Below are 21,088 nucleotides of genomic sequence, written 5' to 3' on the forward strand. Positions count from 1 at the left end.
GCCCTGTACACGCGATCACATGTTACAGGCCCCGCCCTGGTACACGCGATCACATGTTACAGGCCCCGCCCTGGTACACGCGATCACATGTTACAGGCCCCGCCCTGGTACACGCGATCACATGTTACAGGCCCCGCCCTGGTACACGCGATCACATGTTACAGGCCCCGCCCTGGTACCTGCTTGTCGAAAGGACAGGACACTTACAGCATGTTTTCCGCCCGTCCTCCTCCTCGCCAGCGCTCTGGTGCCCCTTCAGTCGGGGCAACTTCCAGACGGAGGCTCCGCCTCTCGACCTCAGCAGAGTGAAGACGTCGTGTGAACTCCAGTATGTTGTGCTGCAGAGACTCAGTCATGGCCTACACGGGCACAGACGTGAAGCTGTGATTAAACATTTTTACATTTACATTTACATTAAACATGTGCTGATTATGTGTGTGTGTGTGTGTGTGTGTGTGTGTGTGTGGTGTGTGTGTATACCTTACTGCTGTAGTGGTTCGTGGGAACCGGTCGTGTCGTCTGGAGTCTCTGCTGCCCTCGACCGAGTCTCCATGACAAAGATTCCCCGTCGCTGCACTGCTGGCGAGTACTGTCACTCTTAACAACCAGACGGTCAATCAACCTGGAGAAAGCGGTGTGCACCGTGGACTCTAACACACACACACACACACACACACACACACACACACACACACACACACACACCACACACACACACAACACACTCACTAAATGTGTCTGCACTCATTTATGCAAAAAAACAAAAAAATTCCATCCTGTTCATTTGAATTGTGTATGAGAATTGAAAGTGGGCGTGGCAACCTCGCGGGTGACTAATGGAAATTTGACGTGGTGACCTCGCAGGTGATTAATGGAAAGTGGGCGTGGCGACCTCGCAGGTGATTAATGGAAAGTGGGCGTGGCGATCTCGCAGGTGATTAATGGAAAGTGGGCGTGGTGACCTCGCAGGTAACAAATTGAAAGTGGGCGTGGTGACCTCGCAGGTAACAAATTGAAAGTGGGCGTGGTGACCTCGCAGGTAACGATTTGAAAGTGGGCGTGGTGACCTCGCAGGTAACGAGTTGAAAGTGGGCGGGGTCACCTCACAGGTAATAAATTGAAAGTGGGCGTGGTGACCTCGCGGGGTAACGAGTTGAAAGTGGGCCTGGTGACCTCGCAGGTAACGAATTGAAAGTGGGCGTGGTGACCTCGCAGGTAACGAGTTGAAAGTGGGCGGGGTGGTGACCTCACAGGTAATAAATTGAAAGTGGGCGTGGTGACCTCGCAGATAACAAATTAAAAGTGGGCTTGGTGACCTCGCGGGTAACGAGTTGAAAGTGGGCGTGGTGACCTCCGCAGGTAACGAGTTGAAAGTGGGCGTGGTGACCTCGCGGGGTAACAAATTAAAAGTGGGCGTGGTGACCTCGCAGGTAACGAGTTGAAAGTGGGCGTGGTGACCTCGCAGGTAATAATTGAAAGTGGGCGTGGGTGACCTCGCAGGTAATAAATTGAAGTGGGCGTGGTGTGACCTCGCAGGTAACAAATTAAAAGTGTGGGCTTGGTGACCTCGCGGGGTAACGAGTTGAAAGTGGGCGTGGTGACCTCGCAGGTAACGAGTTGAAAGTGGGCGTGGTGACCTCGCAGGTAACGAGTTGAAAGTGGGCGTGGTGACCGTCGCGGGGTAACAAATTAAAAGTGGGCGTGGTGACCTCGCAGGGTAACGAGTTGAAAGTGGGCGTGGTGACCTCGCAGGTAATAAATTGAAAGTGGGCGTGGTGACCCTCGCAGGTAATAAATTGAAAGTGGGCGTGGTGACCTCGCAGGTAAACGAGTTGAAAGTGGGCGTGGTGACCTCGCAGGTAACGAGTTGAAAGTGGGCGTGGTGACCTCGCAGGTAATAAATTGAAAGTGGGCGTGGTGACCTCGCAGGGTAACGAGTTGATGAAAGTGGGCGTGGTGACCTCGTGGGTAACAAATAAGAGTGGGTTTGGTGGCCTCGCAGGGTAACGAGTTGAAAGTGGGCGTGGTGACCTCGCAGGTAACGAGTTGAAAGTGGGCGTGGTGACCTCGCAGGTAACGAGTTGAAAGTGGGCGTGGTGACCTCGCAGGTAACGAGTTGAAAGTGGCCGTGATGACCTCGCAGGTGGTAACGAGTTGAAAGTGGGCGTGGTGACCTCGCAGGTAATAATTGAAAGTGGGCGTGGTGACCTCGCAGGTAATAAATTGAAAGTGGGCGTGGTGAACCTCGCAGGTAACGAGTTGAAAGTGGGCGTGGTGACCTCGCAGGTAACGAGTTGAAAGTGGGCGTGGTGACCTCGCAGGTAATAAATTGAAAGTGGGCGTGGTGACCTCGCAGGTAACGAGTTGAAAGTGGGCGTGGTGACCTCGTGGGTAACAAATTAAGAGTGGGTTTGGTGGCCTCGCAGGTAACGAGTTGAAAGTGGGCGTGGTGACCTCGCAGGTAACGAGTTGAAAGTGGGCGTGGTGACCTCGCAGGTAACGAGTTGAAAGTGGGCGTGGTGACCTCGCAGGTAACGAGTTGAAAGTGGGCGTGATGCCTCGCAGGGTAACGAGTGAAAGTGGGCTTGGTGACCTCGCAGGGTAACGAGTTGAAAGTGGGCGTGGGTGACCTCGCAGGTAACGAGTTGAAAGTGGGGTGGTGACCTCGCAGGTAACGAGTTGACAGTGGGCGTGGTGACCTCGCAGGTGGTAACGAGTTGAAAGTGGGCGTGGTGACCTCGTGGGTAACAAATTAAGAGTGGGTTTGGTGACCTCGCAGGTAATAAATTGAAAGTGGGCGTGGTGACCTCGCAGGTAACGAGTTGAAAGTGGGCGTGGTGACATCGCAGGTACGAGTTGAAAGTGGGGCGTGGTGGACTCGCAGGTAACGAGTTGAAAGTGGGCGTGGTGACCTCGCAGGTAACGAGTTGAAATGGGCGTGGTGACCTCGCAGGTAACGAGTGAAAGTGGGCGTGGTGACCTCGCAAGGTAATAAATTGAAAGTGGGTGTGGTGACCTCGCAGGTAACGAGTTGAAAGTGGGCGTGGTGACCTCGCAGGGTAACGAGTTGAAAGTGGGCGTGGTGACCTCGCAGGTAACGAGTTGAAAGTGGGCGTGGTTGACCTCGCAGGTAACGAGTTGAAAGTGGGCGTGGTAAGTGGGTGTGCGTGTATTACCTGTACAGTCCTCGCTCCCTGCATGCAGGTTTAAGATCTCGCTCTTCATCTCTTCACTGCGGATCCACGCCATTCTCTCGCTCCTCCCACTCGACCCCGCCCACGGCGAACACACCAAGACTCTTCAGCGGTGTGTGTGGCGTCTCCACGGTGACGAGGCAGGCGCGACGGAGTGCAGTCCCCCAGTGTTCTGAGGCGCAGAGCCGCCAGCACACAGCGGATAGCGGCGCGCCGGAAGCGCCACACCCCGTGTGGGGCGGCGGGGCGTGCGAGTGACAGAGCGCCTGCAGCAGCACACGCACGTCTCGGTCCAGCGTGTCCCGCGACTCCGCCAGTCTGAGCAGGGCGTGCTTCTGTTGCCATAGCGATGACGCCCTGCGGAACAGCGCGGACACGCACCCAGCGAGCAGCGAGCAGGCGGACAGGAGGGAGGCGGAGTCACGCCCCACAGAACACAACTTCGCCGCGGCATGATCGGCCTTCCGCTGGGACTCCTACACACACACTAAACATCAGCACAGACCGACACATCTACTCATATACACAGTGTGTGTGTGTGTGTGTGTGTGTGTGTGTGTGTGTGTGTGCACCACCTGGGCCCTGTGGTGCAGCTGCGCCGTGAGGCCCTCCTGGTGCTGGAGCAGCTCCTCTCTCTGGCTGATCCAGCTCTGCTCCCTGAGACGCAGCTGCGCGGTGAGGCCCTCCACAGCTCCACCGTGGGCCTCATGCAGCTCCCGCAGGGCGCCACTTTTCGCCTCGCACTCGCCGCGCAGCCGCTCGATCTGCACACACGCGCGCGAGATTCAATTCAGAAATGTTGACTCACGGACTGCAAAATTAGATGAATATTATACACAATTACACACACACACCTGCTCCTTGGCGGTGTGTAAGTCACTCAGGAGACCCTCAGTGTGCTCCTGCAGCACAGCGCAGAGCTCCGCCCATGTGAAACTTCCCAAGATGCCTTGTGGTGGTCTCAGGAGCACACACCCTGCAACCAGCTTCTGATAGAGGGAGTGGAGGAACACCAGCTTCTCCTGAAACACACACACACACATAAATCAGTATGGTTGTGTGTACGTGTGTGTGTGTGAGAGATGGCATGTGAAGGTGTGTGTGTTACCTGTTCCTGTTTGTGGTTCTCCCTGCTGATTCGCTGGATCTCTCTCTGCGTGTGGGCGTGTCTCTGGGTCATGTGACGCAGGTCACTCTGCGCTTCAGCCGCCGCTTTAGCTGAAGCGGCAGCGTCACCGTGGAGACGGGTGACCTCAGCAGTCAGCTGAGCCAGACGGGTGGCAGAATCCTGAGAGGCGGCATCTGGTTTCAGAACCAATAAACACACACACACACACACACACACACACACACACACCTGGAGGTTGATCTTCTGTGTGTTGAGGACCTCTTCTTTCTGTCCGTTCTCCACCAGCAGCAACTCACGCCGCCTTCCAGCATCCCGCAGCTACACACACACACATTCATTACACAACCACACACATGCATAACATGACAACATGGTGTGTGTGTGTGTGTGTTACCTGGGACTCTGTGTTGCTCAGTGTTGACTGGTAACCACTGAGTATTTTTTTAAGAAGATCCAGTAATGCAGATGGCTGATGTTCACCTACACACACAAACACACAATTATAATATCAATGACCTGACGCATTTGTTAATAATAAACCTTTTGACTGTGTGTGTGTTACCAGAGTGTGTGAGTGTCTCCCCCTGCAGGCTGTGTTGGAGTAACAGCTGCTCCAGATCAGTCATGAATCCCTCAGACGCCTTCTGAACACACACCAGCTGCTCCTCAACCTGAACACCAACACGCACTATTTATTTTTAGTCATTTAAAAAATGTTTTGCTTCTATGTCGGTCCTTGTTGGTCCCTAATTCTGTATCTGAAGTCTCTTGGTGCAGAATTACTGCCACTTTGATCCAGTCCCACAGTGAGATTTCCCAGGATGCACCGTTTTCACCGTCTGTAGCTTTAAATGCTAATGAGGAGGAGAGAGGCGGGGGACCAGGAGGCGAGCGGCCTATAGAAGTTGAGCGGGAAAATGACGTCATCAACTCCGTCCACCAACCACGATGTTTTTACTGATTAAAATAAAATGAACCCGCTGGATCTTCAGAGTCTCGCGTTTGTGTTTCATTTGACTTTATTTGACTTTATTTGACTTTACGTTTGCAGACACTTTTATCCAAAGCGACTTACAGGAGGACGACAGCAGCAATTCTCATTAAAAAAACGGAGAGTCCTGATCAGGCCCAACTTGTCAGGAATAGAACATGCTGGAACTGTGCTGGACGCAGAAAAAAAAGACTATTTTTATTTTGTGCAGCGTTGTGTGCATGTGTGTGCTGTGTTGAAATACTTTTTGAACAAGTGGGTTTTCAGCTGCTTCTTAAAGGACACTTTTACATCCAAACACAGACGGTGACACAGAATGACGCCTGTCCCATTTCTAGCCACTCGAGGACAGATGTTTAATAACGACATGTTCTTGATAGGGGACCTTTAAAAGACCTTTCTGCATGTAGGAATGTGTGTGGTGTGTGTGTGTGTACCCCGCTGAGCTGCTGCTGCGTGTGTGTGAGTCTGTCTTCGGAGGTCTGACGATGATTTCCTCTGCTGCTCCAGATCTTCCTTGGACCTCAGGTAGCGCTCTGCGTCCTGCAACACACGGAAACACAGATCTCAGCTGGAAACAAGCCCCGCCCCCAAATAAGATGGCCACTGTGTGTGTGTGTGTGTGTGTGTGTTACCGCGCGTGTGTGTTGGCCGTTGTCTCCGTCTCCTGCTCCAGCTCTCTGTTCTTCTCTTTCTGCCGCTCCAAGCTGCTCAGCAGGTCCCGGCGGCGACTCTTCTCCTGCTGAAGCTCCGCCTCCAGATCCTGCAGCCTTTGCTGCACGCATCATAAAGCATTAAAGCAAGACTTTTATTTCCCTCTTTTCAAGCGATGGTCATTGTGAGACACAGCAGCACAGCACACCGGTGACGCGGTGGATGAAACGTGTCCTCTGTATTTAACCGTCACCCTTGCTGAGCAGTGGGCACCATGACAGGCGCCCGGGGAGCAGCGTGTGGGGACGGGACCTTCATCAAGGGGACCTCGGTGGCCACCTTGGCAGGTCGGATGATTCGAACCCACAACCTTCTAATTACGGGGCCGCTTCCTCGTTTATACTCACGCGCCGATGCTCTGAACTCGCCTGGATTGACATGAGCGGCGCGCTGGGCCTCGAGGTGCACGTCTCGGTCCGCCTGAAGATCCGACTCCAGGTCCTTCACTCTCCGCAGCGCAGGACTAAAGGCAGGAATACGCTGCTGTTAACTGTACGTACAGTCTGGGACACCTTCTCGTTTCAACGTGTTTCTTTATCTTCATGACCATTTACGTTGGTAGATTTCTCACTGAAGGCATCAAAACTATGAATGAACACATGTGGAGTTCTGTACTTAACAAAAAGTGGAGACCTGACCTCCACAGTCACCGGACCTGAACCCAGTCCAGATGGTTTGGGGGTGATCTGGACCAACAAGGCTAAACACCTCTGGGAACTCCTTCAAGACTGTTGGAGAAGCCATTTCAGGTGACGACCTCTTGAAGCTCATCGAGAAGAATGCCAAGAGTGTGCAAAGCAGTAATCAGAGCAAAGAAACTAGAATATAAACATGTTTTCACTATTTCACCTTTTTTGTTAAGTACAGAACTTATTCATTCGTTTATTTGGTCTGCGGCCTCAACGCTGACCCCTGTTGGTGAGGAGTACGCACTACAGATTACGACGCACAGTACGGACGCGAGTCATCCGCACAGACGCAGATTTCCCATCATCCCCGGCTCACACACCTCCAGCTGCGCGTGCAGCGTCCGCTCTCTCTCGTCTGCTTGTTGTCGGAGGTCCTCTCTCCCGCGCCACTCGGCGTCCCATCCGGCGCTCCAGATCCCGCAGGGTCTCCTGCTGCTCCTGACAGGAAGTGTATTAACGCGCCGGCGCGGACCTTCTGGCCCCCGGGAACCCCTGACGTACCTGCAGCGTGGCCAGGAGCCTGCCTTCGTCCCGGGTCGCGAGCTCCGCCTCTTCCTGCGCGGCCAGCAGCAGGCAGTCCCTCTCGGCGAGCTCCGCCTGGAGGCCCCGGACGTCCTCTTCTCTGGCCCGCCTGCTGATCTCCAGGGCCTTCTCCAGGTCCTGGGTCCTCTGGCGCAGCTCGGGCAAGGAGGCCTGCCGGCACCCGACAACCAGATCTACCATCTTTCTGTTGTCATACATCATCACGTTCTCACACACACACACACACACACCTTGCTGGTCGGCGTTCTGCTCCCGCAGCTCGGCGATGGCGGCGTCCGCTTTGCTCCTCTGAAGGGCGGAGCCTCTGTTGGCTACGGTGATGTTCGTACTCCAGCGTCTGCCCGCACCGCCTCCCCTCGCTCCACCTGCGCCCGTAACCTGGCAACCTGCGTGCCCAGCGCCAAGATTCTGCGCCAACATCAACACAGGCGAGTGAGTGGGCGTGTCCATGTTTAACCCCCCCGCCCCTCAATCACACAGCGGCCTGGCACCTCCTGGTTGTGTTGGGATGTGAGCTCCAGCTTCTCCTTCTCCAGCTCGTGGATCCTCCGGCGCAGGCCCACGGAGTCAACGTCTTCCAGCCTGGAACACACACCCACACCACACCGTCACACATGCCCCCGCACACAGCATCCTCTTCCTCTTCAGTCCGGACACCACGTTACCGGGCAGGAGACGCTGGGGCGGCAGCTCTGGGCCGGACCTCCTCCTCCTGCTGCTGGACGCTCCGCGACCCCTGACCTTTCGATTTGGACGGGCTGCGGTCCTTGGGCCCTGCCTGGGTGGGTGTGGCGTGGCCTCGGCCTCCGTGGGCCATCGGGGGGGGTTGCTGGGCATGACGTACACCCTGTCATCAAACACATTTCCCATGATGCTTCGGCCTCTGGCATTTACATTTAAGGCATTCAGAGCGACTTACAACGTGCTTCCAAGTACCATGGATGAAGTGATCAGTTCTGGGTTCACTAGGACCCCCCAACTATGAATACATCCTTTTGTACAATAAGACTGGGGTGGTAGTGGCCTAGTGGGTAATACACTCCCCTCATGAACCAGAAGACCCAGGATCAAACCCCACTTACTACCATCGTGTCCCTGAGCAGGACACTTAACCCTGAGTGTCTCCAGGGGGGGGGGACTGTCCCTGTAAACTACTGACTGTAAGTCGCTCTGGATAAGGACGTCTGGTAAATTATGTAAATGTAAGAAAGTTTGATTTATTTCATGAAAAGAAATCAAAAGTTGATCAATTTAACTATCGTTATTCTACACTTTCCGACAGTTGAATTCGTTTAGTTTTTACTTTCTTCCACACGTTAACACCACATATCAAACAGAATCGCGCTAAAGGAAAAAAACGAACCAGAGCGGCTGTTTACCTGCGATGGCGGCGGCCGTTTAAACGCGACGCCCCGCGTCACTTCCGGGGCGGGGCCTGTCCCGGAAGCGGCGGATTTTAACGGGACACGCTGCGCCCGGACGACGCCGCTTGGTCGAGATCCGTCGCAAGTTGCGCTGGGGAGCGTTTTAAAACGACGCCCGCGTCCGTAATTCCGCGTTTATAACGTGTCGCGACGCGCCGCGGGTCCTCTCGGCAGGAAGTTCCCGGGAGAGTAAAGAAGCGCGGCGCGCTGTCCGCTCCGAGTTTGTCCCGGCTTCCCTCCCTTTGTTTTTGTATTTCGTCGCTCGGTCGCCTGGCGGCGGGTTCGACTCCGGCGGCGCGGTTTTTATCTTTTTTAGTATTATTTATTATCTGGGGAGTAGAACTTTCCGAGCCCCGCTTGAGGGATGAAGGCGGCGCAGGGTCCGGAGCTCCGGCCGGGGGACGCGGTCTTCGCCAAGATGAAGAGTTACCCGTTCTGGCCCGCACGGGTGCGATTCGATTCACTCCGCCGCTCGGTTCGCGTCCGGCCCGAAGCGTCATGTTGTCCGTCTCGCTCCTTTTTCAGGTCGGGGACGGAAGCGACCCGGCAACAAGGTGCCCGTCTTCTTCTACGGGACGCACCAGACGTGAGTCGCTCCGCCATCTCGGACCCGGGGTCCACTAAATAACTCAGGAGGTCAAATGAACCGAGTCCTGTGACCCTCCGACTACACCATGTCTAGACCTGTAAAAACGTCCCATAAATACATCTTATTATCATTAAAGCATTCATTACTACAATAAACGTTGAATATACTAGGCTGGTAGTAGTCTAGTGTGTCACACACTCGCCTGTGAACCAGAAGACCCAGGTTGAAACCCCACTTACTCCCATTGTGTCCCCGAGCAGGACACTTAATCCTGAGTGTGTCCAGGGGGGGACTGTCCCTGTAACTACTGATTGTAAGTCGCTCTGGATAAGGGCGTCTGGTAAATGTAAAAATATCGAGTTGACTCAGAGGGACCCCACTAAGGACCTCCCTCCGTCCCATAAAGTAACCAGTGGACAACATCTAAACTTCTTCTCACCTCTTCTCCTCCCCTCCAGGGCCTTCCTGGAGCCCAAAGATGTCGTCCCCTATTGGCCAAACAAGGAGAAGTATGGCAAACCGTACAAGAAAGGCGGATTCCAAAAGGCCATGTGGGAGATCGAGCACGACCCTGGCGTCGGGCTGAAAGGTCAAAAGGTGAGTTTATATTGCCGATGAAATGCTCCCGAGAGACGGTGGGACCGGAACGTGGCTAAACCTTTGTACTTGTGGAGCAGAAAACACTGGGTGCTGAAGCGGCTGGAGAGGACGCGACCTGAGAAGAAGACAACTGGTGTGAAACAGCAGTGGGTGGAGGACAGAGGAAAACGCACAAGGAGACTGGGCAGAAGGCGATAGTGGCAAAGACAGAGACGTTGGACAATAAAGACACGCCCAACAAGAAACCGACAGACTGCGAAGACAGATACACCAGACAATAAAGACATGCACAACAAGAATGTCAACCGACAAACGAGACAAACGCCAACGAAGACAGAGACACCAGAGAATAAAGATACGCCAAACAAGAAAGAAACCGAGAAAACAAGACAAACTGTGGCGAAGACAGAGACATCATCAATAAAGACACGCCCAACAAGAACAGACAAACAGCGACGAAGACAGAGTCGTCAATCAATAAAGGACACGTCCAACAAGAACGACAACAGACAAACGAGACAAACGCTGATGAAGACAGAGACACCGAGACAATAAAGACACGTCCAACAAGAACAACAACAGACAAACGAGACAATCGATGGCGAAGACAGAGACCGTCAATCAATAAAGACACGCCCAACAAGAACGACAACAGACAAACGAGACATCGGTGGCGAAGACAGAGACGTCAATCAATAAAGACCCGCCCAACAAGAACGAAACAGACAAACGGTGGCGAAGACGGATTGCATCCTCGGTAAGACACCCCCAACAAGGAATGATGACCAAAAAACGGTCAGACATCAGTGGACACTGAAATGTCCAAGGTGTCTCGGAGGGTGGCCAGACAGAGACGGGAGGGGACGAGCCTGAGAATCGACACGAATGATGACGAATAATGAATCTCAAGATCAAAAGCCCCTCCCACAATCTCATTACGAGGCCACGCCCACACCCGCTGTGAGTTGTTTCTCATATTTCGCCTGTTGATGCTGCAGCGGACGTTACGGGTTCATATTGTGCAAGAAAATCAGCGGTCACGACTGTGGCAATTAAAGTCCGCTTCGCTGTTCCTTTTGACATGTTGGTGGTGGACTTCCTGCAGGGACCTCAACGGGGGTTCGGAGGCAGAGGCTCCTGGGTCACCCCGTGGCAGCAGGGAAGAGAAAGGTAACGTGACTCCGCCTACTCACCGAGGGAAATATGGTAACTCCCAGTTCCGAGCGCGTCAACGTGCTTGAGGTTCTGGGGTTTTGTACTTTTTTCTTAAACCGCATTTGTAATTGGATCCACCCCTTTTTCAGGATCTGTGTATAACCTGAACGTAACATCTCCCCTAAACACACACACACACACACACACTCACACACACACCACGGTCTGCTCCTCAACCGCTCTTGTGGGTTTTCTCACAGGCCCAATCTGAAGAACAGAAAGATGCTTCCAGTGTACCACCAGCTCCAGCAGGTACCCCCCCCCCTCTCTCTCTCTCACACACACACACACACACACACACCAACACAAGCAGTATTATTGTGACTAGTGGCAATGTGTCCAGACTAAATTGCGGTCCCCTGACATCTTGTTGGTCCCTTATCCCGTATCTGAGGTCTCTTGGTGCAGAATTACAGCCACTTTGATCCACAGTGAGATTTCCCAGGATGCACCGTCTTCACCGTCTGTAGCTTTAAATGCTAATGAGGAGGAGAGAGGCGGGACGAGGAGGGTGAGCGGCTATAGAAGTTGAGCGGGAAATAACGTCATCAACACGAGGTTTGGCCCAGACAGGAAGTCGTGTCGTCGTTTTTACAGATAGAATAAAATGAACCTGCTGGATCTTCAGAGTCTCACGTGACGGAACTAAAAAAAATACATTTGTGCTCATCGACTAAGGTGCTTCACACGTTGGAAGCCATGACGGTCGGTGGTGGAGATCATGTTTGAGGGGAGGGACGGGAAAAGCGTGGAGAAACGGGAGGTAACTTTCCCCTTATGATGTCATAAGGGGACAACTTCCAGATCCGACCGTCTCTGAACGGTGAAGCAGAACGAAAGCAGACCTCTTTACACAGACCACCAGGCAGGACCATAGACAAGGCTGGGGGACCTCGTAATTAATGTTCAATCGTCTCACAGTCACATTTTCCATAATAGGGGACCTTCAAGGTGGCTGTTTTGTCTGTCCTCAGGTGAGGAGCAGGAGGGTGGAGGAGAGGACGGGAAGGTCCTGCTGAAGAGGTTGAAGACAGCAGATCCTGAACAGGTGGCTGTGGGGGTTTTTATCATTATTATAAATAATATATCCGTTCATCAGTAGATGACCAGCCCCCCAGAGATGGACATGTCTGTACGTGGCGTCCCTCGTATTAAATGGACGGTGTCGTTTTTCCTGCCCGTGTGTTGCTCAGAAGAGGACGCATCTCAGCAGAGGACAGACAGACGGTCCTGAGGTGTCTGCAGGGTCTGGTTCAGGCCGACCGTGAGAACAGGAGAGAGAGGCAGCAGCAGGAAGGGGAGGAGGAGGAGGAGGAGGAGAGGAAGATGCCAGAGTGAGTGAAACACACACACACACACACACACCCCCATTGTGGACCGTAACAGCGGGGACCGTTTGTGTAGAACCTGATGAAATGGACGTGGTCTTTCAGGTGTGTGAAGAAGGAAGAGAGGAAGGAGAATAAAGTTGAGAGGAAGTCTGGGATTAAAATTGGTGAGTGTGTGTGGTGTGTGTTGTGTGTGTGCGTGTGTGTGAGAGAGAGAGAGAGACGCTTATCAACGTGTGCGTCCTGCAGTCACAGACTCGGTCACAGACTCTCGGCTGCACAGACTTCTGGGAGAAATCCGAGTGTCTCTCACCGTGGACAATCCAGTACGTTAAAAACTCTATACACACACACACACGTGTAGCATAATAACGCTGTTACACAACACACCCCTCTCTCTCTTTCTCTCTCTCTCCCTCGCAGGACGTAGCGAAGTGTGTGTTGGCTTTAGATGAGCTGGGTCGTGTCCCGGTTTCGTCCCAGAACCTGCAGAACCACCGAGAGCTCATCGACACGCTCAGGAAGGTAATTCTGGGGACCGTGGGGACGGCGGGCGGGAGTCCGGCTCGGCCTCTGAGTGTGTGTGTGTGTGTGTGTGTGTGTGTGTGTGTGGCGGCAGATCCGCAAGTTCGGGGGCAGCGAGGTGGTCATGCAGAAGGCCAGCATGCTCTACTACAAGTTCAAGAGCGTCTTCCTGGACGGCGAGGCGGAGGACGAGGAGCTTGCTGAGCCCGCAGTTCCGTCCACAGCGCTGCAGGAGGAGGAGCAGCAGCACGCTGCCAGGTGTGGTGTGGTGTGTGTGTGTGTGTGTGTGTGTGTGCGCGAGATCTGGTTTACGTTTGTTGGTTTTGTCTCTTTGTTGATTTTGAACTTTCCTCTCCGCAGTGGGCTGGGCGACCAACAGCTGCCCTGACAGGAGAACGAGTGTCTGCGCATCTCACACACACACACGTGTACATGCCTGTATAAACCTCCCGTGTACGTTCTGGACACGCCCCTTTTTAACTGATGTTCATTAAAGGATTTTTTGATACGCTGGTCTCTGCTTGAGGAGGTGAAGATGTGTGGGATGGAGACACATTCAACATTTCTGGCCTCGTCCAGAGTGCCTGACAGGGACCGTCCCCCTGGAGACGCTCTTCTGGGTCGTGGGTGAAGCACAATGTTCCCTGCGTCACCCATCATGCCGAAGGAGGTGCTGAACCTTTCCAGTAAATAAATGGTTCTCCTTCAGGAGCTTTTCTGGACTGCTTCTCTACTGGAACTCCAGAACGCTCCTGATGTTCTGGCTGGTCGTGAAGCCTCCAAACTTCTCGTTCCGCGCGCGTGTGATACAAGCGTGTCATTATCGTTCTGAAAGAACCCAGACGATGTCCTGCTCAGACTACCGGCTGATCTAGATTTCCATCTTAGGAAGGGAGAGCGTTTCCGAGGGTTACAGGGTGGAGTAAAATTGGACCTCGTGAACTCTGTCCCCTGCAGTTCACGATTAGATAACGTCCCTGAGGCGGCCGAGCTCCAGATATAAAATGCTAAAAATAAACATAAAGACGAAGAGCAACAAGAACAGAAGTAGTTAAGGAACATGCAGCACAGCACACGGTGACATGTGTCCTCTGTGTTTAACCGTCACCCTTGGTGACAGCGGGGAGCAGTGTGTGGGGACGGGACCTTCATCAAGGGGACTTCAGTGGCACCTTGGCGGCACGGGATTCGAACCCGCAACCTTCTGATTACGGGTCCCCTTTCCTTACCTGCTAGGCCACCTCAGCCGTGGCTCTGTCCCTGTCCTGTTTGGTGGCTGTGATGGAGGAGCTCAAGTCCGATTTGGTGCAAGTCCTCCAGAAGACCATTTAGACATTTACAGCATTTACCAGACGCCCTTATCCAGAGCGACTTACAGTCAGTAGTTACAGGGACAGTCCCCCTCTGGAGACACTCAGGGTTAAGTGTCCTGCTCAGGGACACGATGGTAGTAAGTGGGGTTTTGAACTGGTTCATAGGTGAGGGTGTTCTGTAGACCAGACCCTTATTATGGATGGAGAGAGATGTTCTCCAGGGTGAAGGACCATCTCCGTCAATGGAGGTGGAGGACACGTCCCTGAATCAGAAGACCAGCATGGCAGTTTCTGGATTCAGGGAATCCAGACTTTTACACGGTGAGAGTGTGTGGTGTGTGTGTGTTGTGTGTGTGTTGACGTATGGAGACCGTGCGCGTTGGAAGCCCCTCCCCCTTCCGCGCCCCGCCCCTCTGTCAGCGTCTCCACGTCATCAGGGCGCTGACGCGTCGCCGGCGGGGACGGAGCCGCAGCTGAGCGGCGGTGAGGATGAGGAAGGTGACGACGACGACGACGACGATGATGAAGGACACGGTGAAGATGTTGTAGTCGGCGGAGACTCCGCTTCCGGTCAAACTCAGGGACAAACGGCGCCATGGCGCGCGCGGGGATCAACGGAGCTGCGGACGTGGACGAGGTGACATGAAACTCGAGACTTGCACACTTCCGCCCTCCAGTCCCTGTGTGCGTGTGTGTGTGTGTGCGTGTGTGCGCGCGCGTGTGCGCGTGTGCGCGTGTGCGCGTGTGTGTGTGTGTGTGTGTGTGTGTGTGATGTAAGATGAATGTCGCGCTCTAAGACAGGAGGTGAGGATGATCATGATGATGATGATGATGATGATGGTCACGACACATTTCGATTCCTTCTGATGTGTTTCTGCCAGGTGAACACGGGAAAACACGGTGCTTAGTCCCCTGTGTGTGTGTGTGTGTGTGTGTGTGTGTGTGTGTGTGTAATCCACTTATCTTTATACTGTGTTACACATGCGCCCTGATACTTAAACTAGTGTGTGTGAGCGAGAGAGAATAAGGGCAACACACACACACACACACACATACACACACACACATACACTGTCTGCTACCGGGGATCTTTTCATCAATCCAGTTACCACCTCTGACCTTGAGATTTTCCACTGTGTGTGTGTGCGTGTGTGTGTGTGTGTGTGTGTGTGTGTGTGTGTGTGTGTGTGTGTGTGTGTGTTTTTTACCCTCCTGCTTATGTAACGAACATTTCAGGAGCAGTAAAAGAAGCGCGATTCGAACCTCGGCTCTGAATACGAGTGATTGAGCGGGGGGACGTGCTGAATATTGAATCTGGTGACGCGCTGGCCGTCATGTGACGTATCCGGTGCTGAGGACGGGTACAACGTGCCGCATGGGGACGTTGACTGCGGCATTCCAGCCCTGATCCACTTCCTGGATCCCTGTAGACGTCCTTCCCTGGTCCAACTCTGACCTCTTAAACAGGATAATGAACACACACACACACAGTCACATGGTCACACAGTGCAGCATTGTCCTAGTTTGAAGAGGTGGTTACGGCACTGTGTTTATGGGTTTATGTTCAGGGTGTGTGTGTGTGTGTGTGTGTGTGTGTGTGTCCATGTTGTCACCTGTCTACGTCTGTATTGCAGGACTGCTTCGAAGACGCCTTTGATCAGATACCAGTGTGAGTGTCTTCATACCGTATACCATTTATTTCAATGCAGAGTGTATGTGTGTATGTGTGTGTGTGTGTGTGTAGATAAGTGTGTGTGTCTCTCAGTGCCTCCAGATGGATTTGAAGACGTCTATAGAAGAGTGCAGCATGGCCCTCAACCTCGTCCTCAACAACAAGTTCTCAGAAGCGCTCGACCTGCTCAAGCCCTGGTGAAAACACGTTTGTGTGTGTGCGTGTGTGTGTGTGTGTGTGTGCGCGCATGTGTCGTTGAGTGTGTGTTCGTGTGTGTGTACGCAGGTCTAAGGAGAGCATGTATCACGCTCTGGGATACAGCAGCATCCTGGCCATGCAGGCAGCCATGACCTTCGAGCACAAAGACATCCAGGCTGCCATGGCAACCATCAAAGACGCTCTGCACACCTGCCAGAGGTATTGACTCCGCCCCCACGGCGACGTGTGGACAGTTCGTCTTCATGCGTGTGTGTGTGTACAGGTTTAGGAAGAAGAGCTCGATGGTGGAGTCCCTCTCCAGCTTGGTGTCCAAACAGTCCTCTGACCGCCTGAAAGAAGGTAAGTGTGTGTGGGTGTGTTCGGAGTGTCCATCAAGCGTTCGTCCCTACTTCATTAATTAACCCCTCACATGTGGTCATCACGAATTCACCCCTTTAACACAAACCTGCGCCAGTCGACCAATCACGGCGTCCGGGAAAGTAGCCTCGTCTCCGAACTGGACATCCACAAATTCCCAGGTTCAAACCCCACCACTGTGTCCCAGAGCAAGACGGCGAGGCCCCGTCCACGCCAGATCGCTTCCCTCTAAAACGGGTACGTGTCCACACGGAGAAGCAGAGGACGTCCCCTCCGCACCTGTAGGTGCCGCTGTGACTCCCCGCTCGCCTGGTTCGGCGTCTCGTCCTCCGAAGTTAGAAACGTGCAGCGTAGAGACGGTTTCGCCGCCATTGCACGCGTGCCGCGTTCGGAAGCCGTTTTAGGGGCGCCTGAAACGCCGTCTCCGTGTGGACGCGAGTCCCACGGTTTCAGAGCGGAACGTTCTCCTGTGGACGGGTGTCTCCTGGGGGACTGTCCCCGTAGCGTCTGGTAAATGCTGTGAATGTGATTTGAGGTTTCTCTCCCCCCTGTAGAGGAAATGCATGCCGAGATCTGTTACGCCGAGTGTCTGCTGCAGAAAGCCACCTTAACATTCGTACAGGTCAGACAGACAGACACACACACACACACACACACACACACACGTCTGTTGTGCCTCTGTGGTCACCCTCCATCGTTGTCCGCAGGATGAGAACATGATCAGCTTCATTAAGGGGGGAATAAAGATCCGCACCAGCTACCAGATCTACAAGTGGAACGTCCGCCGGTAGAGCCGCGAGGGACGCGTTCCCCGCGAGTCCCGCCTCTCCGTCCCGGCCCTGTCCCCGCGTTTTCAGTCCAGAACGTCAGCGGGACGCGGTCATCTGGTTTTACCAACAGTGCCTATTTGGGTTTTCTGTTTCTAGATGTTTTCAACGTCTGCAGACCGCGAGACGCAGAGTGCTTGTGTCCAGATGTGTTCCAACCATTCAAGTTATTTTTACTTGACCATCCCTAACCCAGCCCCACCCTAACTTGACCCCCGGAACCCAGATCTCTTTATTTTTATTATCTTTATTACATGAACCCTGCATCTTTTGAATAAATGTCCCCAGTTGTACTAAAACACCCCCCTTTTACACCTCGTGGGGACGTTTCATCTTCACCGTGATAATACAAGAATTCAAATTCAAATGGAAGACGCCTCCATCCATGTGCTGTGATGTCACTTCCTGTGCACAGGGACTGCCAGCATGTGCTGAGTCTAGTGGAGGCGAGGGGCGTGGACAGTGAGGCGCTGCGCAGTTCGAAGGCGGAGTCAAGCTGGGGATCGGAACGTTCAACCTTGTGAGTTCGGAGATGATCTCCCTTCGTTGGTTCTTCTTTCTTTCCTCCTTCATGCCTCGTGTTGTGTTTCAGATGCTGTCTCTGCTGCCGGCGCGGATTCTCAGGCTGCTGGAATTTATCGGCTTTTCGGGCAACAGAGTGAGCGCTTACACACTGCACCACACAACCCACTAGAACTGCTGCTACCGTCACATTTTGAGAAATACAGTCAGGGGTGTGTCTAGACCTTTTGAAGATTGTAGTTGTGGGGGCAGGGGGGGTTTGCAAAGATTGTTGTACCAGGGTAGTTGTACCAGGGTAGTTGTACCAGGGTGTACATTTCAACTTTTTTTCAACTTTTGAGGCCTCTCAAACAGTACCTGATTCGGTGCACCCTGGTCGGTCAAGAAACCGGCCGACCCCAGCCTTGGAAGTCCCCTTCGGCAGGCAGTGGTGGCCTAGCGGTTAAGGAAGCGGCCCCGTAATCAGAAGGTTGCCAGTTCGAATCCTGATCCACCAAGATGCCACTGAGGTGCCACTGAGCAAAGAACCGTTCTCACACCTGCTCCCCGGCGCCTGTCATGGTGCCCACTGTTCACCAAGGGTGATGGTTAAATGCAGAGGACACATTTCACCTGTGTGCACCGTGTATCAATGAAAAACACTTCACTTTATTACATTTTTTTTTTTGGACAAGGTGTAGAGCGTATAAGCCGATGACATGACAAATGTTTAATCGGCTAGACAAGTCTAAAAACCCCCGTCAACCTAACTTGAAAGTAAAAGTGACGTGATTGTGATACACAGCAGCACGGTGACACGTGTCCTCTGTATTTAACCCATCACCCTTGGTGAGCAGTGGGCACCATGACAGGCGCCCAGGGCAGTGTGTGGGACGGTGCTTTGCTCAGTGGCGCTTTGGCAGATCGGGATCGAACCGGCAACCTTCTAATTACGTGGCCACTTCCTTAACCGCTAGGCCACCACTGACCCCGTAACTTAGTGCCGCTATGCTGACTTTACACAACACTCACGCACTTATGCAGATCATGAAACACTACGGATTGCAATTGACTCTGTACTCGCCCCAGGAGGCTTCAGATTTTATGCTCTAATTGTATAGAATAAAATGATGACAGCTCTGGTGGGGGTGGCCAGGCGGGGTGTCCAATCTGATTTCAAGGGACACGCCCCCGATTAGTGTTACTTGTGGTGGAAAGTAAGAAAATGTTGAACTTTTCAAGAGAGGATCAAACGCCAAGACATACCCATTTATGCGAACCAATTGGCCAATCAGTCGGGTTTTTGCAAGTCAAGTGTGAGCGAGAAACAATGATTGACACGCCCACGCAGCCGCATTTTTTTAACACCTTAAATATGTAAATATTTACAGCGACCGATTTTGACACGCCTACAAAACATTCTTGTACATCTAAGCGATCAGACGTACAGAATGGTGTTTTAGGCGTTCTTAGACTCGTCCCTCTCCCGACTCAGGCTAGTGTCACTCACCGAGATGGGGGATATTGTAGGAAGTCCTGACACGCCCGCTTCTCCCCATTAAACTCCTGTTCGAGAGAAACGCGCTCTAATTACCGATTGTACTTTAAGAAACCTGAAAATCCAGCGGCCACGGTCAACTATATTTCGCTAGAGCGGCCGACATCAAATCAAATTCAAAAGTGCTGGTGAAAAATAACATTATAATTCATGTCCGAATGCATCAAACTGAAATGACTAAAAAAATGATATTAAAGAGGCCTGTGAGCCAGCTAAAAAGATGTCCAGGGCGGTAATGTGCTCTGGTCCAACGTGGCGTTTCATCGCCGCTGAGTTGTGTCCCCAAAATAATATCGACTTGGTTAATATATGGAAATAGATCGAGGGGGGGGGGCGGGACTATTTAGGAGAGATGTCCCACCTGCTCTCATTTCTAGCTATTTCAGCGATAGTCGTTTAACTTCCAATTGACACCCAACTGCCTGCTGGTCACCTAGTAAAGTCCACCCAGAGACCCCCGGTGGGGACTTCCATGTTACTGAGGCTGTGTCTGTTCCCCGCACTAGAAAAGCGAAATAAATGAAACTCAATCATGCTGTTTTTCAATATAACTCTTTAGACATTCTCTGACCCTCTACCCTCTATCTCGACCCAATACAACAACAACATTTTTCTTATATAGCCCATAATCACATACAGTATGTCTCAATGGGCTTTGACAGGCCCAGGACCCCACACTTGACCCTTCTGCACACAAGGAAAAACTCCACACAAAAAAAACTCTAGGAGAGAGAAAAAAAAGGTCGGAAGAAACGTTGGGAAGGAGTGATACAGAGAGGGACCCCCTTCCAGGTAGAGTGAGCCTGCAAATGGTGTCAGTGCAGGGTTGGATATGAATTATAAGTCCCTACAGTTGTAGGGTTGGAGAAGTCCAGGATGTAGTCAGTGTCATGTCTAGATTACGTGTCCATAATGATGTTACTGGTCCATTGAAGATCCCTGAAGCTGTAGTTTAACGGTGGTGGTGGCTGTGGTGACCCTCTGGTTGTTTCATGTCCTTGTTTAGCAGTTGTCAGGAAACCAGGATTTATCTGCTGGTCTCTTAACTGGGGCTGCCAGTAGTCTGGGCGCTTGATTCCGTGTCTCGGAGAAAAACAAACAGAACCAGGTCAGACGGTTGCACTGTACCACCGATACTGAAATATGTGGTTATGGTGGTATATTGGTGCTACAGTGGCCTGGTACCCTATACCTGCCCAATACCTGCTAGACTACTGAAGGAGCTACTATCTACATTCCATTGGTTGTAGCTATGTTCCTATCGGTCTGAAGTCCTGTTATTTAACATGCAGTGTGTGTGTGTGTGTGTGTGTGTGTGTGTGCGTTACAGAATTTTGGTCTGTCGCAGCTGAGGGAGGGCGCTGCCACCCACAGCCTGCGGGCCATACTGAGCGCCTTCACCCTGCTCTTCTACCACACCTACGTCTGCCTCATACTGGGTAAAGTGGTAAAGTGGAGTTACCAAGATGGCCTCACTGGTCTGGTCTGGCCAGAGGGGGTTAACTGGTCCTGTCTGTGTGTTCCAGGCACAGGAGAAAGTAACCTGACTGAAGCCGAGACTCTTTTAGAGCCGTATTTACACAAGTTTCCAAAGGTCTACACACTCACACACTCACACACTCACACACTCACACACCACACACACTCACACTCTCCACCACACCCCCTCTCACTCACACACCACTCACACACTCACACAC

General features: G+C 52.7%; 3 protein-coding genes and 1 long non-coding RNA gene across 4 annotated transcripts in view; 3 read left to right on the forward strand and 1 right to left on the reverse strand.

Annotated features, from left to right (window-relative positions):
- LOC114778463 (coiled-coil domain-containing protein 171-like) overlaps positions 1-8,094 on the reverse strand; it is a 12,285-nt gene extending 4,191 nt beyond the window's left edge. The window contains 20 exon segments of the mRNA XM_028967120.1: positions 270-359; positions 3,245-3,670; positions 3,770-3,923; positions 4,047-4,216; positions 4,303-4,482; positions 4,552-4,641; positions 4,718-4,803; positions 4,886-4,994; positions 5,752-5,786; positions 5,850-5,857; positions 5,950-6,089; positions 6,376-6,396; positions 6,431-6,491; positions 7,034-7,155; positions 7,219-7,410; positions 7,483-7,581; positions 7,583-7,600; positions 7,602-7,646; positions 7,737-7,842; positions 7,926-8,094. Coding sequence (XP_028822953.1) covers positions 270-359; positions 3,245-3,670; positions 3,770-3,923; positions 4,047-4,216; positions 4,303-4,482; positions 4,552-4,641; positions 4,718-4,803; positions 4,886-4,994; positions 5,752-5,786; positions 5,850-5,857; positions 5,950-6,089; positions 6,376-6,396; positions 6,431-6,491; positions 7,034-7,155; positions 7,219-7,410; positions 7,483-7,581; positions 7,583-7,600; positions 7,602-7,646; positions 7,737-7,842; positions 7,926-8,077 — 2,304 coding nt within the window. The 5' untranslated portion in view covers positions 8,078-8,094.
- A 954-nt stretch (positions 8,095-9,048) lies between these two features.
- On the forward strand, positions 9,049-13,414 carry LOC114778464 (PC4 and SFRS1-interacting protein-like). The gene is made up of 11 exons (XM_028967121.1): positions 9,049-9,109; positions 9,210-9,270; positions 9,732-9,870; positions 11,289-11,340; positions 12,063-12,111; positions 12,282-12,422; positions 12,522-12,583; positions 12,666-12,742; positions 12,840-12,941; positions 13,036-13,199; positions 13,302-13,414. The coding sequence occupies exons 1-11, from the start codon at positions 9,049-9,051 to the stop codon at positions 13,327-13,329; spliced, it is 936 nt and encodes a 311-aa protein (XP_028822954.1). The 3' UTR covers positions 13,330-13,414.
- Positions 13,415-14,643: 1,229 nt separating this feature from the next.
- On the forward strand, positions 14,644-16,030 carry LOC114778461 (uncharacterized). The gene is made up of 3 exons (XR_003746394.1): positions 14,644-14,891; positions 15,889-15,923; positions 16,020-16,030. It is a non-coding gene; the product is annotated as an uncharacterized LOC114778461 (long non-coding RNA).
- On the forward strand, positions 16,029-21,060 carry LOC114778465 (tetratricopeptide repeat protein 39B-like; the record flags this gene model as incomplete). The annotated part of the gene is made up of 10 exons (XM_028967123.1): positions 16,029-16,123; positions 16,212-16,343; positions 16,408-16,484; positions 17,057-17,124; positions 17,210-17,274; positions 17,429-17,495; positions 17,808-17,849; positions 17,922-17,987; positions 20,719-20,827; positions 20,915-21,060. Coding segments are annotated over exons 1-10 (867 nt in total), but the record flags the coding sequence as incomplete, so codon positions are not given.
- Between the last annotated feature and the right edge of the window lie 28 nt (positions 21,061-21,088).

The sequence above is a fragment of the Denticeps clupeoides genome, unplaced genomic scaffold (genome assembly GCF_900700375.1).
Source record: "Denticeps clupeoides unplaced genomic scaffold, fDenClu1.1, whole genome shotgun sequence".
Lineage (NCBI taxonomy): Eukaryota > Metazoa > Chordata > Actinopteri > Clupeiformes > Denticipitidae > Denticeps > Denticeps clupeoides.

What these genes read in the sequence shown, in the direction of transcription:
- LOC114778464 (XM_028967121.1), top strand. Translation starts at nt 9,049, where the DNA reads ATGAAGGCGGCGCAGGGTCCGGAGCTCCGGCCGGGGGACGCGGTCTTC. An exon ending in GAAGTCTGGGATTAAAATTG is followed by an intron (nt 12,584 to 12,665) that starts GTGAGTGTGTGT and finishes TGCGTCCTGCAG; the next exon opens with TCACAGACTCGGTCACAGAC. An exon ending in GAGCAGCAGCACGCTGCCAG is followed by an intron (nt 13,200 to 13,301) that starts GTGTGGTGTGGT and finishes TCCTCTCCGCAG; the next exon opens with TGGGCTGGGCGACCAACAGC.